Source organism: Oncorhynchus nerka, linkage group LG6, assembly GCF_034236695.1.
Source record: "Oncorhynchus nerka isolate Pitt River linkage group LG6, Oner_Uvic_2.0, whole genome shotgun sequence".
NCBI lineage: Eukaryota > Metazoa > Chordata > Actinopteri > Salmoniformes > Salmonidae > Oncorhynchus > Oncorhynchus nerka.
In genome coordinates, this window is record NC_088401.1 from 83,656,367 (window position 1) to 83,679,640 (window position 23,274).

At 43.0% G+C, this 23,274-nt stretch overlaps 2 protein-coding genes and 1 pseudogene across 4 annotated transcripts in view; all 3 read right to left on the minus strand.

Annotated features, from left to right (window-relative positions):
• Positions 1–74: 74 nt before the first annotated feature.
• On the minus strand, positions 75–8,603 carry LOC135572083 (polyadenylate-binding protein-interacting protein 2-like; annotated as a pseudogene).
• A 110-nt stretch (positions 8,604–8,713) lies between these two features.
• On the minus strand, positions 8,714–20,078 carry LOC135572268 (calponin homology domain-containing protein DDB_G0272472-like). 2 transcript variants are annotated; one of them, XM_065019961.1, is made up of 17 exons: positions 20,041–20,078; positions 18,173–18,234; positions 17,887–17,925; positions 17,723–17,799; positions 15,768–15,826; positions 15,560–15,676; positions 15,193–15,318; positions 14,926–15,051; positions 14,715–14,839; positions 13,245–14,502; positions 11,836–11,911; positions 11,672–11,715; positions 11,294–11,437; positions 11,043–11,173; positions 10,230–10,828; positions 9,442–9,563; positions 8,714–9,155 (listed from the first exon to the last, which is right to left on the minus strand). In XM_065019961.1, coding segments are annotated over exons 2-17 (3,078 nt in total). In that variant the 5' UTR covers positions 18,175–18,234; positions 20,041–20,078; the 3' UTR covers positions 8,714–9,122. The 2 variants fall into 2 exon arrangements, with proteins under 2 accessions (XP_064876033.1, XP_064876032.1); XM_065019960.1 differs by lacking the exon at positions 20,041–20,078 and adding an exon at positions 18,509–18,811.
• A 90-nt stretch (positions 20,079–20,168) lies between these two features.
• Positions 20,169–23,274, minus strand: part of LOC115122551 (polyadenylate-binding protein-interacting protein 2-like) — a 4,081-nt gene continuing 975 nt past the window's right edge. For both annotated transcript variants that reach the window (XM_029651762.2, XM_029651763.2), the window contains exons 3-5: positions 22,086–22,161; positions 21,725–21,901; positions 20,169–20,946 (exon numbers count right to left, since the gene is read on the minus strand). In XM_029651762.2, the coding sequence (XP_029507622.1) occupies positions 20,890–20,946; positions 21,725–21,901; positions 22,086–22,161 (310 nt within the window). In that variant the 3' untranslated portion in view covers positions 20,169–20,889. The remainder of the gene's footprint in view (positions 20,947–21,724; positions 21,902–22,085; positions 22,162–23,274) is intronic.

Here is a 23,274-nt window from a genome sequence, read left to right on the forward strand (position 1 = left end):
AGGTAAACTACAATATTTTTGTACAAAGTCGATTGCGGTTTGTTTACTATATGAAAACAGGGTATTCAAGAGTATACATTTATGAGGCAGCCATGTTTATTTTTTTGTGAAATCACAAATATAGAGTCCATCAATATTTATTTTCAAATACTTTAAGAAAAAAAATATATCTGTTTTTTTTGTTGTATGTTTGTGCAATACTTTTGGTACATTTTTATACAGCAGTTTTCCATTTTATGTGCATTTAAAAAAAAATCTAAAGTCAACATCTGCATGGCAGTAGGATATCAAGCACCTGAACGATAATGGCAGGAAGTAGAGGAGCAATGAAAATAAAAGACTCAGCTTCCACCCACAAGCCATAAGACTGCTGAACAATAAATCAAATGGCCACACGGACTATTTAGAATCTGCATTTCAATAAAAGGAATTCATAATGCAAACCAAGATCTAATGAAAAATGTATTTTGATTTTTAAATGAACCACTAATTTTGATTGAACAGAAAATTATTATTTGATGGGGCAGGTATGTTAGAACTACATAGGCCTATATTATTCAAAAAGGAAATAAAAGTAAATGGTCTTCTGGCTCCTACCCTGTTTTTACATTCAGAAGAGTTACAAAAAACATATGATTTATATACACAACATTATTCAAAACGTTAAACATGCAGGGCTAGCTGGAAAACTTTGGCAACACATTAAGTGCAACAGATTAACAAAACTCAAACAGATCTTCCTACGCTGGCTTCAGTGTGGACAGATGACTTCTTCATCAGAGGACTAGTCTCAGTGCTTCAATCCTGGTACGAATTCTTGTGCTTCAGGGTTCAAATTGCTGTTAATCTAAAGAGAAAAAAACACGAGGGAAAATGTAATCCAAGTTTACAGAGATTATTCAATCCAAACAAATGGAGACGCCATCTTGACAAAAATCATACTTTATACTTATGCTAAAATGTTTATTCTATTCTACTGAGCCATTTACTTTCTGTTCGTATTCTTATTTCTTATTGTTGGTGCATTGTCGACAAGGAACCTGCAAGTAAGCATTTCATTGGACGGTGTATCGCTTGTGTATCCCGTACATACGACTAATAAAACTTGAAACTAGAACAAGATAGCACATATATATATCTGGGACCTAGGCTAGCCTCAGTCTGTATCACATCCGGCCGTGATTGGGAGTCCCATAGGGCGGCCACAATTGGCCCAGTGTCATCCGGGTTTGGCCGGGATAGGCCGTCATTGTAAATAAGAATTTGTTCTTAACTGACTTGCCTAGTTAAATAAAGGTTAAAAAAATATATATATATTTTAATTTTTTAAATATATATTTTTTAAAGCCTCAGAAACACAGGCTTTTCACCAGTTGATGAGAACAGATTTGGAAGGATGGCCACACGAGACTAGCCTGGCGAGCCGATTGATCCTGCACGCTTACATGAATGGTTCCCTACACGCAGTGGTAATCAGTCTGGTATTTATGAGGCTAACGCGAAACTAGGACTAGGCCAACTAAAAATGGCTACTTTCCACAGACTTAACTTTCATAAAACCTGGACAAACAAAACCACTCTGAAACATTTACCGCCAGGCTGTCTACGATGCCTGTGTCACTGAGGACCAGTAGGTTTAGTTGGTCCTGGAGCTGACCGAGGGTTGGAGGAGATCTCTGGCTGGGATGAACCATTCGTTCTCCTCTTCCTCTAACATCTCCTGGAAACACTGCTCAATGAACTCCTCCTCCCACAGCTCCTCCTCAATCTGGGGGAAAAGCATTAAAAATACTTTATAGACACCCAACTCTTCGTAACACTATAAATTAAATAAATAAAGATACATTAGCATTACAAAAATAGGTATTTATTTGTGTGTGGTGTAGGCATGAAAAATGACATCAACTAGCTACCTAATCTAGTACCTGATCAATAGGGAGAATAAGTAGAGTACCTGTCTGTTGAATTCCTCCTCGTTCTCCATCCACATGTATTCAACAAAGGGATTGTCATCATTGATGAACTGTCCAGCTTGAGTGTTTGTTGCAGCGCGTTCCAGTCGCTAGCTGCAGCAAACTGAAAAGAGGAGCGACTCAGGGATGTGTGCGCTTTGGGAACCTTTAACAGAATGTGACTGGCAGAACGGGTGTTGTATGTGGAGGATGAGGTCTGTAGATATCAGATAGGGGGAGTGAGGCCTAAGACGGTTTTATAAATAAGCATCAACCAGTGGGTCTTGCAACGGGTATACAGAGATGACCAGTTTACAGAGGAGTATAGAGTGCAGTGATGTGTCCTATAAGGAGCATTGGTGGCAAATATGATGGCCAAATGGTAAAGAACATCTACCTGACAATCTAAAAATTATGTCTCTGTAATATAGCATGGGTAGGATGGTCATCTGAATCAGGGTTAGTTTGGCAGCTGGGGTGAAAGAGGAGCGATTACGATGGAGGAAACCAAGTCTAGATTTAACTTTAGCTTGCAGCTTTGATATGTGCTGAGAGAAGGACAGTGCGCCGTCTAGCCATACTCCAAAGGACTTGTATGAGGTGACTACCTCATGCTCTAAACCCTCAAGAGGTAGTAATAACACCTTGGGGGGAGGGGCATTCTTCTTACCAAACCACATTACCTTTGTTTTGGAGGTGTTCAGAACAAGGTTAAGGGTAGAGAAAGCTTGTTGGACACTAAGAAAGCTTTATTGTAGAGCATTTAACACAAAATTTGGGGAGGGGCAAGAGTATAAGACTATCATCAGCATATAAATGGATGAGAGAGCTTCCTACTGCCTGAACTATGTTTTTGATGTAAATTGAGAAGAGCGTGGGGCGTAGAATCGAGCCTTGGGGTACTCCCTTGGTGACAGGCAGTGGCTGAGACAGCAGATTTTCTGACTTTATACACTGCACTCTTTGAGAGAGGTAGTTAGCAAACGAGCCCAAAGATCCATCAGAGACACCAATACTCCTTAGCTGGCCCACAAGAAGGGAATGGTCTACCGTATCAAAAGCTTTGACCAAGTCAATAAAAATAGCAGCACAATATTGCTTAGAATCAAGGGCAATAGTGACATCATTGAGGACCTTTAAGGTTGCAGTGACACATCCATAACCTGAGCGAAAACCATACCCAAGAGAATACTATAGACATCAAGAAAGCTAGTCAGTTACATTTACATTTACATTTAAGTCATTTAGCAGACGCTCTTATCCAGAGCGACTTACAAATTGGTGCATTCACCTTATGACATCCAGTGGAGCAGCCACTTTACAATAGTGCATCTAAATCTTTTAAGGGGGGGGTGAGAAGGATTACTTTATCCTATCCTAGGTATTCCTTAAAGAGGTGGGGTTTCAGGTGTCTCCGGAAGGTGGTGATTGACTCCGCTGTCCTGGCGTCGTGAATGAGTTTGTTCCACCATTGGGGGGCCAGAGCAGCGAACAGTTTTGACTGGGCTGAGCGGGAACTGTACTTCCTCAGTGGTAGGGAGGCGAGCAGGCCAGAGGTGGATGAACGCAGTGCCCTTGTTTGGGTGTAGGGCCTGATCAGAGCCTGGAGGTACTGAGGTGCCGTTCCCCTCACAGCTCCGTAGGCAAGCACCATGGTCTTGTAGCGGATGCGAGCTTCAACTGGAAGCCAGTGGAGAGAGCGGAGGAGCGGGGTGACGTGAGAGAACTTGGGAAGGTTGAACACCAGACGGGCTGCGGCGTTCTGGATGAGTTGTAGGGGTTTAATGGCACAGGCAGGGAGCCCAGCCAACAGCGAGTTGCAGTAATCCAGACGGGAGATGACAAGTGCCTGGATTAGGACCTGCGCCGCTTCCTGTGTGAGGCAGGGTCGTACTCTGCGGATGTTGTAGAGCATGAACCTACAGGAACGGGCCACCGCCTTGATGTTAGTTGAGAACGACAGGGTGTTGTCCAGGATCACGCCAAGGTTCTTAGCGCTCTGGGAGGAGGACACAGTGGAGTTGTCAACCGTGATGGCGAGATCATGGAACGGGCAGTCCTTCCCGGGAGGAAGAGCAGCTCCGTCTTGCCGAGGTTCAGCTTGAGGTGGTGATCCGTCATCCACACTGATATGTCTGCCAGACATGCAGAGATGCGATTCGCCACCTGGTCATCAGAAGGGGGAAAGGAGAAGATTAATTGTGTGTCGTCTGCATAGCAATGATAGGAGAGACCATGTGAGGTTATGACAGAGCCAAGTGACTTGGTGTATAGCGAGAATAGGAGAGGGCCTAGAACAGAGCCCTGGGGACACCAGTGGTGAGAGCACGTGGTGAGGAGACGGATTCTCGCCACGCCACCTGGTAGGAGCGACCTGTCAGGTAGGACGCAATCCAAGCGTGGGCCACGCCGGGAGATGCCCAACTCGGAGAGGGTGGAGAGGAGGATCTGATGGTTCACAGTATCGAAGGCAGCCGATAGGTCTAGAAGGATGAGAGCAGAGGAGAGAGAGTTAGCTTTAGCAGTGCGGAGCGCCTCCGTGATACAGAGAAGAGCAGTCTCAGTTGAATGACTAGTCTTGAAACCTGACTGATTTGGATCAAGAAGGTCATTCTGAGAGAGATAGCGGGAGAGCTGGCCAAGGACAGCACGTTCAAGAGTTTTGGAGAGAAAAGAAAGAAGGGATACTGGTCTGTAGTTGTTGACATCGGAGGGATCGAGTGTAGGTTTTTTCAGAAGGGGTGCAACTCTCGCTCTCTTGAAGACGGAAGGGACGTAGCCAGCGGTCAGGGATGAGTTGATGAGCGAGGTGAGGTAAGGGAGAAGGTCTCCGGAAATGGTCTGGAGAAGAGAGGAGGGGATAGGGTCAAGCGGGCAGGTTGTTGGGCGGCCGGCCGTCACAAGACGCGAGATTTCATCTGGAGAGAGAGGGGAGAAAGAGGTCAGAGCACAGGGTAGGGCAGTGTGAGCAGAACCAGCGGTGTCGTTTGACTTAGCAAACGAGGATCGGATGTCGTCGACCTTCTTTTCAAAATGGTTGACGAAGTCATCTGCAGAGAGGGAGGAGGGGGGGATTCAGGAGGGAGGAGAAGGTGGCAAAAAGCTTCCTAGGGTTAGAGGCAGATGCTTGGAATTTAGAGTGGTAGAAAGTGGCTTTAGCAGCAGCGACAGAAGAGGAAAATGTAGAGAGGAGGGAGTGAAAGGATGCCAGGTCCGCAGGGAGGCGAGTTTTCCTCCATTTCCGCTCGGCTGCCCGGAGCCCTGTTCTGTGAGCTCGCAATGAGTCGTCGAGCCACGGAGCGGGAGGGGAGGACCGAGCCGGCCTGGAGGATAGGGGACATAGAGAGTCAAAGGATGCAGAAAGGGAGGAGAGGAGGGTTGAGGAGGCAGAATCAGGAGATAGGTTGGAGAAGGTTTGAGCAGAGGGAAGAGATGATAGGATGGAAGAGGAGAGAGTAGCGGGGAGAGAGAGCGAAGGTTGGGACGGCGCGATACCATCCGAGTAGGGGCAGTGTGGGAAGTGTTGGATGAGAGCGAGAGGGAAAAGGATACAAGGTAGTGGTCGGAGACTTGGAGGGGAGTTGCAATGAGGTTAGTGGAAGAACAGCATCTAGTAAAGATGAGGTCGAGCGTATTGCCTGCCTTGTGAGTAGGGGGGAAGGTGAGAGGGAGAGGTCAAAAGAGGAGAGGAGTGGAAAGAAGGAGGCAGAGAGGAATGAGTCAAAGGTAGACGTGGGGAGGTTAAAGTCGCCCAGAACTGTGAGAGGTGAGCCGTCCTCAGGAAAGGAGCTTATCAAAGCATCAAGCTCATTGATGAACTCTCCGAGGGAACCTGGAGGGCGATAAATGATAAGGATGTTAAGCTTGAAAGGGCTGGTAACTGTGACAGCATGGAATTCAAAGGAGGCGATAGACAGATGGGTAAGGGGAGAAAGAGAGAATGACCACTTGGGAGAGATGAGGATCCCGGTGCCACCACCCCGCTGACCAGAAGCTCTCGGGGTGTGCGAGAACACGTGGGCGGACGAAGAGAGAGCAGTAGGAGTAGCAGTGTTATCTGTGGTGATCCATGTTTCCGTCAGTGCCAAGAAGTCGAGGGACTGGAGGGAGGCATAGGCTGAGATGAACTCTGCCTTGTTGGCCGTAGATCGGCAGTTCCAGAGGCTACCGGAGACCTGGAACTCCACGTGGGTCGTGCGCGCTGGGACCACCAGATTAGGGTGGCCGCGGCCACGCGGTGTGGAGCGTTTGTATGGTCTGTGCAGAGAGGAGAGAACAGGGATAGACAGACACATAGTTGACAGGCTACAGAAGAGGCTACGCAAATGCAAAGGAGATTGGAATGACAAGTGGACTACACGTCTCGAATGTTCAGAAAGTTGAGCTTACGTAGCAAGAATCTTATTGACTAAAATGATTAAAAATGATACAGTACTGCTGAAGTAGGCTAGCTGGCAGTGGCTGCGTTGTTGACTTTGTAGGCTAGCTGGCAGTGGCTGCGTTGTTGATTCGGGGGCTAGCTGGCTAGCTAGCAGTGTTGATTACGTTACGTTGCGTTAAAAGAACGACAATAGCTGGCTAGGTAACCTAGAAAATCGCTCTAGACTACACAATTATCTTTGATACAGAGACGGCTATGTTGACAAGTTTTTCCAACACTTTTGATAAACAGGGCAAAATAGAAATAGGCCTATAACAGTTAGGATCAGCTTGATCTCCCTCTTTAAATGAAGGATGAGCCGTGGCTGCCTTCCAAGCAATGGGAACCTCCCCAGAAAGGAGAGACAGGTTAAAAAGGTTGGAGATCAGTTTGGCGATGATGGGGGCAGCAACCTTAAATAAGAAAGGGTCTAAACCATCTGACACATGTTTTTTTGGGGGGGTCAAGTATAAGGAGCCCCTTTAGCACCTCGGACTCAGTGACCGCCTGCAGGGAAAAACTTTGTAGCAGGGCAAAAATGGGGAGAAGCATCGGGGATAGTCGCATTGGAAGGGGTGGGAGATGAGGAAATGTTGGACGGGCAAGGAGGCATGGCTGAGTCAAATAGGAATCCTGACTTAATGAAGTGGTGATTAAAGAGCTCAGCCCTGGGCTTCTTGTCAGTAACAACCACAACATTAAGGGACATGGGCAGCTGTGAAGAGGAGGGTTTATTCTCCAGGTATTTAACCGTTTTCCAGAACTTCTTGGGGTTAGACCCACAGAGAGAGAACTGCTCCTTAAAGTAACTAACTTTGGCCTTCCGGATAGCCTGAGAACATATACAGGGTGTACTGGTACTGAGTCAGTGTGCCGGGTACAGGCTAGTCAGTAATTTGTGCATGTAGGTAGAAGTAAAGTGACTATGCATTGATAATAAACAGTGAGTAACAGCTGTGTAAAATACCCGAAGCGAGCATAAAAGGCATTTAGCTCATCTGGTAGGCTCACGTCACTGGGCAGCTTGCGGCTGTATTTCCCTTTGTAGTCCGTAATAGTTTAAGCCCTGCCACATCTGACGAGCATCAGAGCCGGTGTAGTAGGATTTAATCTTAATCCTGTATTGACGCTTTGCCTGTTTGATGGTTCGTCTGAGGGCATAATGGGATTTCTTATAAGCGTCCGGATTAGTGTCCCACTCCTAGAAAGTGGCAGTTCCTTTAGCTCGATGCGGATGTTGCCTGTAATCCATGGCTTCTGGTTGAGATAGGTACGTACGGTCAACTGTGGGGAAGTCGTCTGTGCACTTATTGATGAAGCCTATGACTGAGGTGGTATACTCCTCAATGCCATTTGATGAATCCCGGAACATATTCCAGTCTGTGCTAGCAAAACAGTTAGTAAACTGTAGTATAGCATCCGCGTCATCTGATCACTTCCGTATAGAGCGAGTCACTGGTACTTCCTGCTTTAGTTTTTGCTTGTAAGCAGGAATCAGGATAGAATTATGGTCAGATTTTCCAAATGGAGGGCGAAGAAGAGCTTTGTATGCGTCTCCGTGTGTGGACATCCTTCTGGTTGTGCGTGACATGCTGGTTGAAATGAGGTCAAACGGATTTAAGTTTGCGGCCCCAACGAGCACCATTTCTGGATGATAATTTTCTTGTTTGCTTATGGCCTTATACAGCTGGTTGAGTGCGGTCTTAGTGCCAGCATCGTTTTGTGGTGGAAAATAGACGGCTACAAATAATATCGAGTACTCTCTCGGTAGATAGTGTGGTCTACAGCTTATCATAAGGTACTCTACCTCAGGCAAGCAATACCTCGAGACTTCTTTAATATTAGACATCGCTCACCAGCTGCTAACAAATAGATGACTGACATGGTGCACTGTTTTGAAGCCACTATTGTAACAAAACATTTTGGAAGATATATAAATTCTGTTAAATGTCTACATTTGTTTTGCCATGTTTATTCTATTACAGACATCTTAATGCATACTTAAATTATGTGAGCTAAACATAATAAACATTTTCCTTTTAAGTATAATTTGTAGAAAGTACTAATGTTACTACAATATATATATATATACATACATACACACCTATATAAAACATGTAATTTATTTGAAATACTGTAGAATTGCATTCATTCCTATGGAGGACTGCTCTTACTGAGGAGTGCCAATATGGCCGACCACTGGCTTCAAAGCCTTTCATTGGCCAATACATAGCGTCAGTCATCCAGGGATTATATACATCATTGGTTATAATCCTGAACCTAGAGCAAACTAGAAGGCGGTGATGTTATCTTGCTTGAAGAATGTTAAATTACAAAAATGCAATAATTAAGCATGTTTATTAACAATCCTTTAGAGAATGAAGTTCAATTTAACACAAATCTTGAAAACAAATTACATAGGAAAACCGAACAAACAATTCACGTTACAGAAAGTAGATCTGAGCTATTTTAACACAAACATAACAATATATATATGTAGGTAGGTGCTGAACATTTGTTCATATAAACCAATACAGATGAACGTAATCTGCAATCTCATTTATTGTTCTAGGATGAGTTTCACAAAGAGCCTCTCATGGATGAGGTAAACCTGTGCCGTTCTTCTTGAGTGCAATATAAAGAAACATCCAGATTCTCCACCCTCCTCCGGAAGTGTGCACATGTACACTTCCTGTCAAAATGGGCCTAAGACTGTCATCTGGTCAACTTCCTCCAGAGATGGACATCTTTTAGCTAGAGGCTGTGTCTTCACCTGAATGTTCCTGTGAGACAACAAATCATACAGTTCAGTAAACGTCCAGGTAAACATGTAACGTACACAGCAAATAACTGAACAGAAATGTTGGTAGAATAATGTAAAGAATAGATATCCGCGATCTATCCCCTACTTTTTCAAACCTGTGCACCTGTGACTTACATTATTTGGTAATAGGGTTACTATATAAAAGAGCAGTCGGCCAACCTTTGTTTCTACACTTATGGTAAAGAAGCATAGACAACTCAAGTGAGTTGATTCTGATGAGATTCAACAGGATTCTGGTGCTTTACCATAAACTTCAGATAGTGACAGAGGCTGCTGCAGTGTTGGTTCCTTGCTTCGTCCTCATTGACATAGATGACTTGACACAGGTCGCAGAAGTAGCCAATGACAGGTTTAATGAATTCTCTTCCTGTAACAAACACATTAGAAAGCATAGTACTGTACTTCATAAAGACAATGCCTCTTTACTACGGTTCATTGCTGCACAACTTGGTAGTGTTTTCAAAGCAAACAAATTAAAACAGTTGTTTCAGTGATGAAGTCTAAAAAGGTACTTTTGTTATTTTTCTTGAAAGGAGACATGACAGTAGCCTTGGGTGCCAGTCTTATTGTACTCTCTTTGCCTACTCCTTATAGAATTGTCATGCCATGGAGTTGACAAGAGCACAAACAGATCTGAGACCAGGCTATAGAAAGAGGCAACAGACGTGAGACCAGGCTATAGAAAGAGACAACAGATGTGAGACCAGGCTATAGAAAGAGACAACAGATCTGAGACCAGGCTATAGAAAGAGACAACAGATCTGAGACCAGGCTATAGAAAGATACAACCGATCTGAGACCAGGCTATAGAAAGAGAACAGATCTGGGACCAGGCTATAGAAAGAGAACAGATCTGGGACAAGGCTATAGAAAGAGACAACAGATCTGAGACCAGGCTATAGAAAGAGACAACCGATCTGGGACCAGGCTATAGAAAGAGAACAGATCTGAGAGCAGGCTATAGAAAGAGAACAGATCTGAGACCAAGCTACCATGAGTGCAGTGAGGCTATGAATCACATCCAAACACTTACCCACTGGGTTGTTGGCCTGGAACGATGACTCCATACCAGTCTTTATGGAATCTGGTCTCGTTTCCACATTATCCTCCATCTTGGTTTCTGCATTATCCTCGTTGCTACAGGCCTGCTTCTCTTCCTCAGCAGCAGGGACAGGGGCATCCTTTTGGTCTTCACTGTTGGAGGATTGGTCAATATCCCCTTCAGACGCTCCTCTGTCCTCCTTGTCACAGTGTTGGGCTGGCTCGGAGCATACTTGTCGTGCAGTCTTCTCTTTTGTCTCCTCGTCCTTCTCTTTTGTCTCCTCGTCCTTCTCTTTTGTCTCCTCGTCCTTCTCTTTTGTCTCCTCGTCCTTCTCTTTTGTCTCCCCGTCCTTCTCTTTTGTCTCCCCGTCCCTCTCTTTTGTCTCCTCGTCCCTCTCTTTTGTCTCCTCGTCCTTCTCTTTTGTCTCCTCGTCCTTCTCTTTTGTCTTGTCGTCCTTCTCTTTTGTCTTGTCGCCCTTAGCCGCTGACTTTGAGTGACTGCTGGTCCGTCCACTCCTTATCCTGCTACTGCTTCTAGTACTCATGTGATCCTTCTTCCGATCACTTTTAGAATCAGATTCAGGTTTCCACCTGACAAAATAAGATAATTCCTTTTTAGTCCAGACTTATATAAAGTTTAGAAACGTTTACCTTAAGATAGATAGGCAGAAATCACTGCACGTAAAATATGATCAGACGGGGATATTTTCTATCAGAAGAGACAGAGAAACATCAATTATCAATGGCTCCCACACGGGATGGGACGGCGTGTGTTATACGTCTGTTTAGCAGAGCAGACACCAACCCTGTTGTTAGTCTTTTGTATTTCTGAGACCGCAGGATGATCAACCTCTGGCCGTATAATTTACAGCCATCATAACGCAGCTCTCTTAAAGCCTTTGTCGCATCAGAAGACCTCTCCATCTCAATGAAGCCCTGAGAGATTGATGAGAGAGGAGAGAGAGACCAGGGTTACTGAAACAACAAATGTGATCAGACTTGTAGTACATCATTAGGATCGACTCCATTTTAGATGTCCTTCTGTGAGGAACATACCTCTTCACCATTGCGAAGGAGGAAATAGCGATGCACTCTCCCGAAGCCTTTAACAATCTTCAGGAAGTCATTATCTGTATAGAAGCCTCTGGGAAGGTTTTTGACGTAGATCACTCTACCAGGTGTCTGATCACGTCCTGAGGGCTGAAATAAATATATATTTTACAGGTGTGGTTGTAACAATCTTATTGACAATAGTTAACTAAAGCTGCATTGAACCCCAACCCAGATCGTATATATGGTGTTAGACTGATATATTGCTTAAAACCAATCTTCCCCAGTTAGAAGATTGAATGAACAATTCTAAACAGATGACCAGTACTGACTCACAGAACATATCAGAAACAATAATGAACAAAGATATATACATTTGCTCACTTTGCTCTTGGATCTGCTCTTGATCTCATCTGTTGACTGGTTATCTGCAATGTAAGATAAACATACAATCAATGACCTTCATAACAATGTTACTATTTCTCTAAAAATGCTGAAGTTTGAATGGAATCTATGGTCGAGTTGCTAGGTGTTGAGTAATAAGTCACCTTGGTTATCAACCGAGGAATCGTCCTCTAGCTCATCCAACGTAATAAGATTCTCAAGGTCCTCTGGGAAATCAGGCTGAGGGGAACAAAACATCAAAACATAACATTTAGGATTTACTGAAACACACAACACGTATTAAACATGGCACCTTGTATTTTACACTTTTGGAACTAGATGAACTACATGTTAAAGACCTGACAGATTAAAGATGAACTACATGTTAAAGACAGATTATGTATAGATAAACTACATGTTAAAGACCTGACAGATTATGTATAGATAAACTACATGTTAAAGACCTGACAGATTATGTATAGATAAACTACATGTTAAAGACCTGACAGATTATGTATAGATAAACTACATGTTAAAGACCTGACAGATTATGTATAGATAAACTACATGTTAAAGACCTGACAGATTATGTATAGATAAACTACATGTTAAAGACCTGACAGATTATGTATAGATAAACTACATGTTAAAGACCTGACAGATTATGTATAGATAAACTACATGTTAAAGACCTGACAGATTATGTATAGATAAACTACATGTTAAAGACCTGACAGATTATGTATAGATGAACTACATGTTAAAGACCTGACATATTATGTATAGATGAACTACATGAAAGACCTGACAGATTATGTATAGATAAACTACATGTTAAAGACCTGACAGATTATGTATAGATAAACTACATGTTAAAGACCTGACAGATTATGTATAGATGAACTACATGTTAAAGACCTGACAGATTATGTATAGATAAACTAGAAAGACCTGAAGATTATGTATAGATGAACTACATGTTAAAGACCTGACAGATTATGTATAGATGAACTACATGTTAAAGACCTGACAGATTATGTATAGATGAACTACATGTTAAAGACCTGACAGATTATGTATAGATGAACTACATGTTAAAGACCTGACAGATTATGTATAGATGAACTACATGTTAAAGACCTGACAGATTATGTATAGATGAACTACATGTTAAAGACCTGACAGATTATGTATAGATGAACTACATGTTAAAGACCTGACAGATTATGTATAGATGAACTACATGTTAAAGACCTGACAGATTATGTATAGATAAACTACATGTTAAAGACCTGACAGATTATGTATAGATAAACTACATGTTAAAGACCTGACAGATTATGTATAGATGAACTACATGTTAAAGACCTGACAGATTATGTATAGATAAACTACATGTTAAAGACCTGACAGATTATGTATAGATGAACTACATGTTAAAGACCTGACAGATTATGTATAGATGAACTACATGTTAAAGACCTGACAGATTATGTATAGATTAACTACATGTTAAAGACCTGACAGATTATGTATAGATGAACTACATGTTAAAGACCGGCATATACATTACCTCATCATCAACGTATGAAATATCTCCTTTCTGGTCTTCACCATCCATCTCTTTCCCCTGTTCTGACCCGGTCGCTGAGAGCTCTTTCCCCTGTTCTGACCCGGTCGCTGAGAGCTCTTTCCCCTGTTCTGACCCGGTCGCTGAGAGCTCTTTCCCTTGTTCTGACCCGGTAGCTGAGAGCTCTTTCCCTTGTTCTGACCCGGTAGCTGAGAGCTCTTTCCCCTGTTCTGACCCGGTAGCTGAGAGCTCTTTCCCCTGTTCTGACCCGGTCGCTGAGAGCTCTTTCCCCTGTTCTGACCCGGTCGCTGAGAGCTCTTTCCCTTGTTCTGACCCGGTAGCTGAGAGCTCTTTCCCCTGTTCTGACCCGGTAGCTGAGAGCTCTTTCCCCTGTTCTGACCCGGGAGCTGAGAGCTCTTTCCCCTGTTCTGACCCGGTCGCTGAGAGCTCTTTCCCCTGTTCTGACCCGGTCGCTGAGAGCTCTTTCCCCTGTTCTGACCCGGTAGCTGAGAGCTCTTTCCTCTGTTCTGACACGGTCGCTGAGAGCTCTTTCCCCTGTTCTGACCCGGTAGCTGAGAGCTCTTCTGTACGAGCATCATCTACAGTCCCAGAAGTTGCTTTCTGCCTGGGCTCACATAGGTCTTTAAACTCCTGGATCAAGTCCTCAGCACCCTCCTGCAGTTCCTCTCCCTTCTCTCCCTCCCCCACCTCTCCCTCCTCTCCCATGTCAGAGTTCTCCTCCCCATCCTCCCCATACACGGCCATCCCCTCGATGTCACTGTCCATATCACAGGCCTCCATGGCTCCATCCTCCTGGCTGTCGTGGGTCGCAGTTTCTTGCTTGCTCTGGTCAATCGTGTCGACAGCCTTTTTGGACTTCTCCATCACAGTGGAGGACTTGGATGGGGTCTTATTCTTGGTGGGAGGTTGTGAGCGAGTGGATGAGGAAATGGGGGATACCTTCTCACTGGACACCCACTCTTTAGTATGGGAGCGAAGGCTTCTGGGGGACCGACTGGAGCTCTGTTTGCTGGGGGACTTTAGCCTGTTTTTACCCCCACAGTTTGATTTCACCCGTTCTTTGTGACGGTCGCTATCCCTCTCTCTACTCCTCCTCCTCTTTGAGGAGATTGGGGAAACTCTCCTGGGGCTGAGGGACCGCCTTCTGGGGCTTGGGGTTCTCTTTCTCTTAGATCTGTCTTCAGACTTCCTGCTCCTGTCTGAAGACTTCCTGTCTGAAGACTTCCTCTCAGACATGGTCCTGCATGATGTGATGAAAAAAAAAGGTTTACAGACAACACTTTTATTTCCATGTTTTCTGGCTTTTAAAGAGTCTAAATGAACTATTTCTCCTTTAATACAGTGGTTATAACAGTGACACTGTTCTGACGGTCTGAACTCAGAAGCCATAATCAATGCATGTTCGCATGCAAAACAAAAGGTAATGGCACAACAGGGGACGCATCAACTTACCGAAGTGTATTATACTCTGATGAGAAGGCCACTTTAATATGTATCTCATCTATTTTCAGGTGTTTGGATGTATGGTGTCCAACCAGCGTCTGTGCATCCAGTGCATTAGTCATTTCCACAAATGCCTAAGAGGACAGAATACACTGTAAGCAAATTGTAGTATACTATAACAAAGACCCCCCCCCAAAAAAGTTCAAATGCTGTATAATACCTGCGTAGGTAAGAATAGAGAGTGCTCCACAGGTCCAAATCCTTCAGCGACGGCCAGTAACTCTCTCTTCCACGCGGCAGACTCTTTACCAGGAGGCACCGGGGAAAAACTCAACACCCGGGAACTCTATACGGACGTAAATTGATTTATTTAACTCAATGAATAATACTGTGTGTGTGTGTGTGGTTGTTTTAGGAAAAATCCTCAATTACCCTTTCAAACAAATGTAAACAAAAAATGGTGTCAATTCATCTTGTAAAAATGTACCTGTAGGAAATTCAATGTTGACGAGACAGAGAAGGTGACTTGTCCTCCTTTCACCATCACTGGGTTACTGAGGTAGTATGTCACAATATCGGCGGCCTGGTCAGTTGAGCCCAACTCCACAAACGCCTGAAGATGCAGCGTTACAAGAACCATAAAAACATTATTACTAGAATGGATATCCCTATTGTAGTCAATGAGGCCATGATGGGTGGTCGATTCTACTTCTATACTTACAACATGATGACGATAAGATTTTCTCAATTATTATTCAGTCACTGCAAGACTTTTGACCCATTTCAGAGGAATTGAAAACACATATATTAGGTATTTTAATAGATGGCAGGATGAATAAAGCTACTAGTCTTACCAAAGCGGGGAACATGATGACTTTCACAACTTCCCCAAACGGATTAATCAGGTCCCTCAAACCATCTTCGTTGAGACACCGAGCGGTAAATTTGGCACAAACCACTTTGCCACTCCCCTGGAAAATGAAGGCAAGTAAACAGACAATGTGAAAACTTTTTAAAAAAGGGGGAAACCTAGATAGTAATAAACCAGAAGAACAACAATACCTTTGTAACCTTTGTCTTAGTGTCTACGTTTTTTCTAGAGCCGCTACTTGACGGTTTACCTACAGGACAATATAAAAGGTAAGTTACGGGCACGTTAATATGTTACATGAATCAATCAGACATATACGGGCAAAGCAAATGGTCCTGTGTGGCTCAGTTTGTAGAGCACGATGCTACCAACACCAGAGTTGTGGGGCGGTAACCTAGCGGTTAGAGCGTTGGACTACTAACCGAAAGGTTGCAAGATCGAATCCCTGAGCTGACAAGGTTAAAAATCTGTCGTTCTGCCCCTGAACAAGGCAGTTAACCCACTGTTCCTCGGCCTTCATTGAAAATAAGAATTTGTTCTTAACTGACTTGCCTCGTTAAATTTAAAAAAATATCTCAAATTCGAAATGCTTGATAAAAGTGTCTGATAAAATGGAATATACAGGAAGTATTCACACCCCTTGGCTTATGCCACATTGTTGTGTTTCAGCCTGAATATAAAATGGATTAAATTGAGATAATTCCACTTTCACATTATGGGTTATGTTCTGAGAAATGTTAACAAATTAATGAAAAGCTGAAATGCCAATATGTATTCAACCACTTTGTTATGGCAAGCCTAAATAAGTTCACGATTAAAAATGTATTTTATAAGTCACAAGTTGCAAGGACTCATTCTGTGTCCAATAGTAGCGTTTAATATAATTTTTGAATGACTACCTCATCTCTGTACCCCACACATACATCTGTAAGGTCCCTCAGTCGAGCAGTGAATTTCAAACACAGATTCAACCGCAAAGACCAGGAGGTTTTCCAATGCCTCACAAAGAAGGACACGTATTGGTAGATGGGTAAATATAAAATAAAGCAGACATTGAATATCGCTTTGAGCATGGAGAAGTTATTAATTACACTTTGGATGGTGTATCCATCAATACACCCAGTCACTACAAAGATACACGTGTCCTTCCTAACTCAGTTTCCGTAGAGGAAGGAAACCACTCAGGGATTTCACCATGAGGAGAATGGTAACTTTAAAACAGTTACAGAGTTTAATGGCTGTGATTGGAGAAAACTGAGGATCAACAACTTTGTAGTTAAGCCACAATACTAAAGGGAATACCTAGTCAGTTGTACAACTGAATGCCATCAACTGAAATGCATCTTCCGCATTTAACCCAACCCCTCTAAAACTGCTATAAAAGTGGCCAAAAAAATAACTTTATGTCCTGAATACAAAGCATTATGTTTGGGGCATCTCCAACACAACACCTCACTGAGTAACACTCTTAATATTTTCAAGCATGGTGGTGGCTGCATCATGTTATGGGTATGTTCGTCATCGACAAGTACTAGGGAGTTTTTTAGGATAAAAAGAAACAGAATAGAGCAAAGCGCAGGCAAAATCCTAGAGGAAAACCTGGTTCACCTTTCAGAAGACAATAACCTACAACTCAAGGCCAAATATACACTGGAGTTGCTTACCAAGATGACATTGAATGTTCCTGAGTGGCCTAGTTATAGTTTACTTAAATCAGCTTGAAAATCTATGGCAAAACTTAAATGGCTGTTTTGCAATGATCAACAACCAACTTGACAGAGAATGAAGCATTTAAAATAATAATAATGTGCAAATAGTGTACAATTCAGGTGTGCAAAGCTCCTCGAGACTTACCCAGAAAGACTCACAGCTGTAATCACTGCCAAATGTGATTCTGACATGCATTGACTCAGGGGTGTGAATACTTATGCATTTCATTTTCAATACATTTGCAACAATTTCAAAAAACATGTTTTTACTTCGTCACTATGGGGTACTGTGTGTAGATGGGCGAGAGAGAACAAAATATATTTAATCCATTTTGAATTCAGGCTGTAACACAACAAAATGTTGAATAAGTCAAGGGGTGTGAATACTTTCTGAAGGCACTGTATTATGTATAGGCAAGCTAATGCAGTTAGTTTACCTAAGTAGTTAATAGACCTATGGGAAGGTCCAGCAGTCTTCTCTTCAACCCTTGGTCTGTCTGTGTGGTCGCCACCACTAAAGGGATTGAAAGGCCTGTAGTTAGGATCTATTCTACATTAATACCAAGCCCACACACACACACACAGAGAGATATGCTCTTACCTTCTGGCGGTCTGCATCTGGCAATCCCATTCAGGATACCTAAAAACATAGGTCCAAGACGAAGAGAGAGAATGATTTTTTTAAAATTATTTTTTAAAAAGCTGGACAACTTAGGAACTTAATCGATTTAAGCTAGGCCTATTACAATATCAATAATGACAGTAAGAGTTTGAAACGTCATCAAATGTATTGGTCACATACACATATTTAGCAGATATAGCAAAATGCTTGTGTCATGCTGTTGAGTGGAGAACTGGAAAAACACATTGAGTATGTGATTACTCACATTTGAAGAAGTGTGAGCTGTCCGTCTGCATGTTGAGTTCCATTGACGTGTGTGAACCAGTACTGCAACAACAACAAAAAGTCGCTCTGGATAAGAGCGTCTGCTAAATGACTTAAATGTAAATGTAAAAAGGACAACAACAAAAAATCTCACTGATTGTTCATATTTAAGATAATGCATAGGCTGTCTTCTAACATACGTAGCAGTAACTGTATATTATTAGTGGCACAAATAGGCTTAAGATTCATACACTTTTGACCCTTTCACACACACATGAACCTACCTGAGACCCAGATAATGCAGATTCAACAGAAATAAGAGGAGTAAGCTACTTACCTTTTCAGAGAGCACAGTAATATCGCAGAGAGAGCACGAATAAGGAAACGTTTGGGGGATTTCTCCGTGGAAGTCAAGAGCAGCCTTCTTGGTGGGAGTTTTGCCAGAGGTGGCCATCTTGATTGTGACAACTGGGACATCTTTGTCTGGGCGTGGTCTGTAGTCTGTAGCTGGTGGGTACCTGTAATCTACTGCTGGTTGGGATGAGTTGGGGGTTTCAGGTGTTGCTGCTTCCTCCTTGGGCCGTGTTGTAAGTGGACCTAGGAGTTTGGTAACTTCTGGGAGTTTCTTTACCATAGTGGTAGTCCACAACTCGGACAGGCACAGGTTCTAGGCGAGGAAGTGTGTACTGCATCGGGTTGCCATGACGATCTAGTTGCCAGGGCTCAGCCTGTTCTGTGGGAAGGAGTTGGGAAGGGGGAAGAGCGGGGTGGGGGTAGTCTAATTGCTGAGAACGACTCTGGTCACGCTGCTCCCACGCACGGCCTGGAGGAAGGGTAGCAGTGGGGGGGCGAGATGTGGCAGCAGGGGGGTAAGAGGTCATAGCTGGATATGGTGGCTGCTGTGTCGCCCTCTTCTTTCTGATCTCCAGGAGCAGACGTGGTAGGTTCTCCACAGTGATGAGCTCCTCAGGCATCTCGGCTAGTAGAGACAAGTCTTTGGGCTCAAGCCCACAGCTGCTCAGGAGGGTCAGAGTTTGGTCTGACCGGCTTAGAGAGGAAGAGTAAGGGTCTGACCGGCTTAGGGAGGAGTAAGGGTCTGACTGGCTTAGTGAGAAGGAGTAAGGGGACTCGGTGGCAGCGGAGGCTCTGGATGAGGAGGATGGGTAGGATGATATTGTGGAATGAGACGGAGCCTCCTGGGACGATCTGTAAACATTGTGACTGTGGTCTCCAGGGTGCAGGTGATCTGGAGAGTCGAAAGCGCTGGCTCTTAGATCTTTAGCTGGTGGTGGTCGTCTGTAGGAGTAGTTGTGAGACATGCTGGAACGTAAACGTATCAAATCTCTGTAGAGAAAGTTGCCAGTGAAGAGATGAGGGATCAAAGAAGCAATCTAGGGGAATATGGATTTAATATCAGGAAACTTGGGGGCGGGACCTATCTTGACTTTAGCTGATTCCTTGTAGGTGTGACATGCTGGCGATAACCAGCAGGCCTAGCCTTGAACCGTCATGCAGATCTAGCTAACGTCACTGGCAAATGCTGGCTGAACGTTAGTTAGTTCTGACATGGAGCCAAACCATAGGCCTGAAAGGGTTGCTCATGCAAGTGATAAAAATTACATAGATAGATATGGTAGACCATCGAAATACCAAAAAGTTATAAATAGCATAAATTTACAAAAACGAAACTGACACTGGCTGAACTAGCAAAGCTAACGTTGACGTAAGCAAGCTAACTTCCTCTCGCGTTAGCTCGATAACTAGCCATCAAACAAACCAGCAATTTTTTTGAAAGATGAAGATAATTAGTGAATAGATATAAAGACTTGACATAAATATCGGTATGCAACTTTGGTCATTGTGTCTTACCGTAACCTGTAGCTAGCGCGCTTCACAGGCGTCTAAACCGGAACCGGAAGTGAAAGGTAAACTACAATATTTTTGTACAAAGTCGATTGCGGTTTGTTTACTATATGAAAACAGGGTATTCAAGAGTATACATTTATGAGGCAGCCATGTTTATTTTTTTGTGAAATCACAAATATAGAGTCCATCAATATTTATTTTCAAATACTTTAAGAAAAAAAATATATCTGTTTTTTTTGTTGTATGTTTGTGCAATACTTTTGGTACATTTTTATACAGCAGTTTTCCATTTTATGTGCATTTAAAAAAAATCTAAAGTCAACATCTGCATGGCAGTAGGATATCAAGCACCTGAACGATAATGGCAGGAAGTAGAGGAGCAATGAAAATAAAAGACTCCTTAACAGCTTCCACCCACAAGCCATAAGACTGCTGAACAATAAATCAAATGGCCACACGGACTATTTAGAATCTGCATTTCAATAAAAGGAATTCATAATGCAAACCAAGATCTAATGAAAAATGTATTTTGATTTTTAAATGAACCACTAATTTTGATTGAACAGACAATTATTATTTGATGGGGCAGGTATGTTAGAACTACATAGGCCTATATTATTCAAAAAGGAAATAAAAGTAAATGGTCTTCTGGCTCCTACCCTGTTTTTACATTCAGAAGAGTTACAAAAAACATATGATTTATATACACAACATTATTCAAAACGTTAAACATGCAGGGCTAGCTGGAAAACTTTGGCAACACATTAAGTGCAACAGATTAACAAAACTCAAACAGATCTTCCTACGCTGGCTTCAGTGTGGACAGATGACTTCTTCATCAGAGGACTAGTCTCAGTGCTTCAATCCTGGTACGAATTCTTGTGCTTCAGGGTTCAAATTGCTGTTAATCTAAAGAGAAAAAAACACGAGGGAAAATGTAATCAAAGCTTACAGAGATTATTCAATCCAAACAAATGGAGATGTCATAGGCCGACTATTTGTACAGTATGTTCCAGCCTGAGCCATCTTGACAAAAATCATACTTTATACTTATGCTAAAATGTTTATTCTATTCTACTGAGCCATTTACTTTCTGTTCGTATTATCTTTTATTGTTGGTGCATTGTCGACAAGGAACCTGCAAGAAAGCATTTCATTGGACGGTGTATCCCTTGTGTATCCCGTACATACGAATAATAAAACTTGAAACTAGAACAAGATAGCACATATATATATCTGGGACCTAGGCTAGCCTCAGTCTGTATCACATCCGGCCGTGATTGGGAGTCCCATAGAGCGGCCACAATTGGCCCAGTGTCATCCGGGTTTGGCCGGGATAGGCCGTCATTGTAAATAAGAATTTGTTCTTAACTGATTTGCCTAGTTAAATAAAGGTAAAAAAAATATATATTTTAATTTTTTAAAATATATATTTTTTTAAAGCCTCAGAAACACAGGCTTTTCACCAGTTGATGAGAACAGATTTGGAAGGATGGCCACACGAGACTAGCCTGGCGAGCCGATTGATCCTGCACGCTTACATGAATGGTTCCCTACACGCAGTGGTAATCAGTCTGGTATTTACGAGGCTAACGCGAAACTAGGACTAGGCCAACTAAAATGGCTACTTTCCACAGACTTAACTTTCATAAAACCTGGACAAACAAAACCACTCTTAAACATTTACCGCCAGGCTGTCTACGATGCCTGTGTCACTGAGGACCAGTAGGTTTAGTTGGTCCTGGAGCTGACCGAGGGTTGGAGGGAGATCTCTGGCTGGGATGAACCATTCGTTCTCCTCTTCCTCTAACATCTCCTGGAAACACTGCTCAATGAACTCCTCCTCCCACAGCTCCTCCTCAATCTGGGGAAAAGCATTAAAATACTTTATAGACACCCAACTCTTCGTAACACTATAAATGAAATAAATAAAGATACATTAGCATTACAAAAATAGGTATTTATTTGTGTGTGGTGTAGGCATGAAAAATGACATCAACTAGCTACCTAATCTAGTACCTGATCAATAGGGAGAATAAGTAGAGTACCTGTCTGTTGAATTCCTCCTCGTTCTCCATCCACATGTATTCAACAAAGGGATTGTCATCATTGATGAACTGTCCAGCTTGAGTGTTTGTTGCAGCGCGTTCCAGTCGCTAGCTGCAGCAAACTGAAAAGAGGAGCGACTCAGGGATGTGTGCGCTTTGGGGACCTTTAACAGAATGTGACTGGCAGAACGGGTGTTGTATGTGGAGGATGAGGGCTGCAGTAGATATCAGATAGGGGGAGTGAGGCCTAAGAGGGTTTTATAAATAAGCATCAACCAGTGGGTCTTGCAACGGGTATACAGAGATGACCAGTTTACAGAGGAGTATAGAGTGCAGTGATGTGTCCTATAAGGAGCATTGGTGGCAAATATGATGGCCAAATGGTAAAGAACATCTACCTGACAATCTAAAAATTATGTCTCTGTAATATAGCATGGGTAGGATGGTCATCTGAATCAGGGTTAGTTTGGCAGCTGGGGTGAAAGAGGAGCGATTACGATGGAGGAAACCAAGTCTAGATTTAACTTTAGCTTGCAGCTTTGATATGTGCTGAGAGAAGGACAGTGCGCCCGTCTAGCCATACTCCAAAGGACTTGTATGAGGTGACTACCTCATGCTCTAAACCTCAAGAGGTAGTAATAACACCTTGGGGGAGGGGCATTCTTCTTACCAAACCACATTACCTTTGTTTTGGAGGTGTTCAGAACAAGGTTAAGGGTAGAGAAAGCTTGTTGGACACTAAGAAAGCTTTATTGTAGAGCATTTAACACAAAATTTGGGGAGGGGCAAGAGTATAAGACTATCATCAGCATATAAATGGATGAGAGAGCTTCCTACTGCCTGAACTATGTTTTTGATGTAAATTGAGAAGAGCGTGGGGGCGTAGAATCGAGCCTTGGGGTACTCCCTTGGTGACAGGCAGTGGCTGAGACAGCAGATTTTCTGACTTTATACACTGCACTCTTTGAGAGGTAGTTAGCAAACGAGCCCAAAGATCCATCAGAGACACCAATACTCCTTAGCTGGCCCACAAGAAGGAATGGTCTACCGTATCAAAAGCTTTGACCAAGTCAATAAAAATAGCAGCACAATATTGCTTAGAATCAAGGGCAATAGTGACATCATTGAGGACCTTTAAGGTTGCAGTGACACATCCATAACCTGGAGCGAAAACCATACCCAAGAGAAT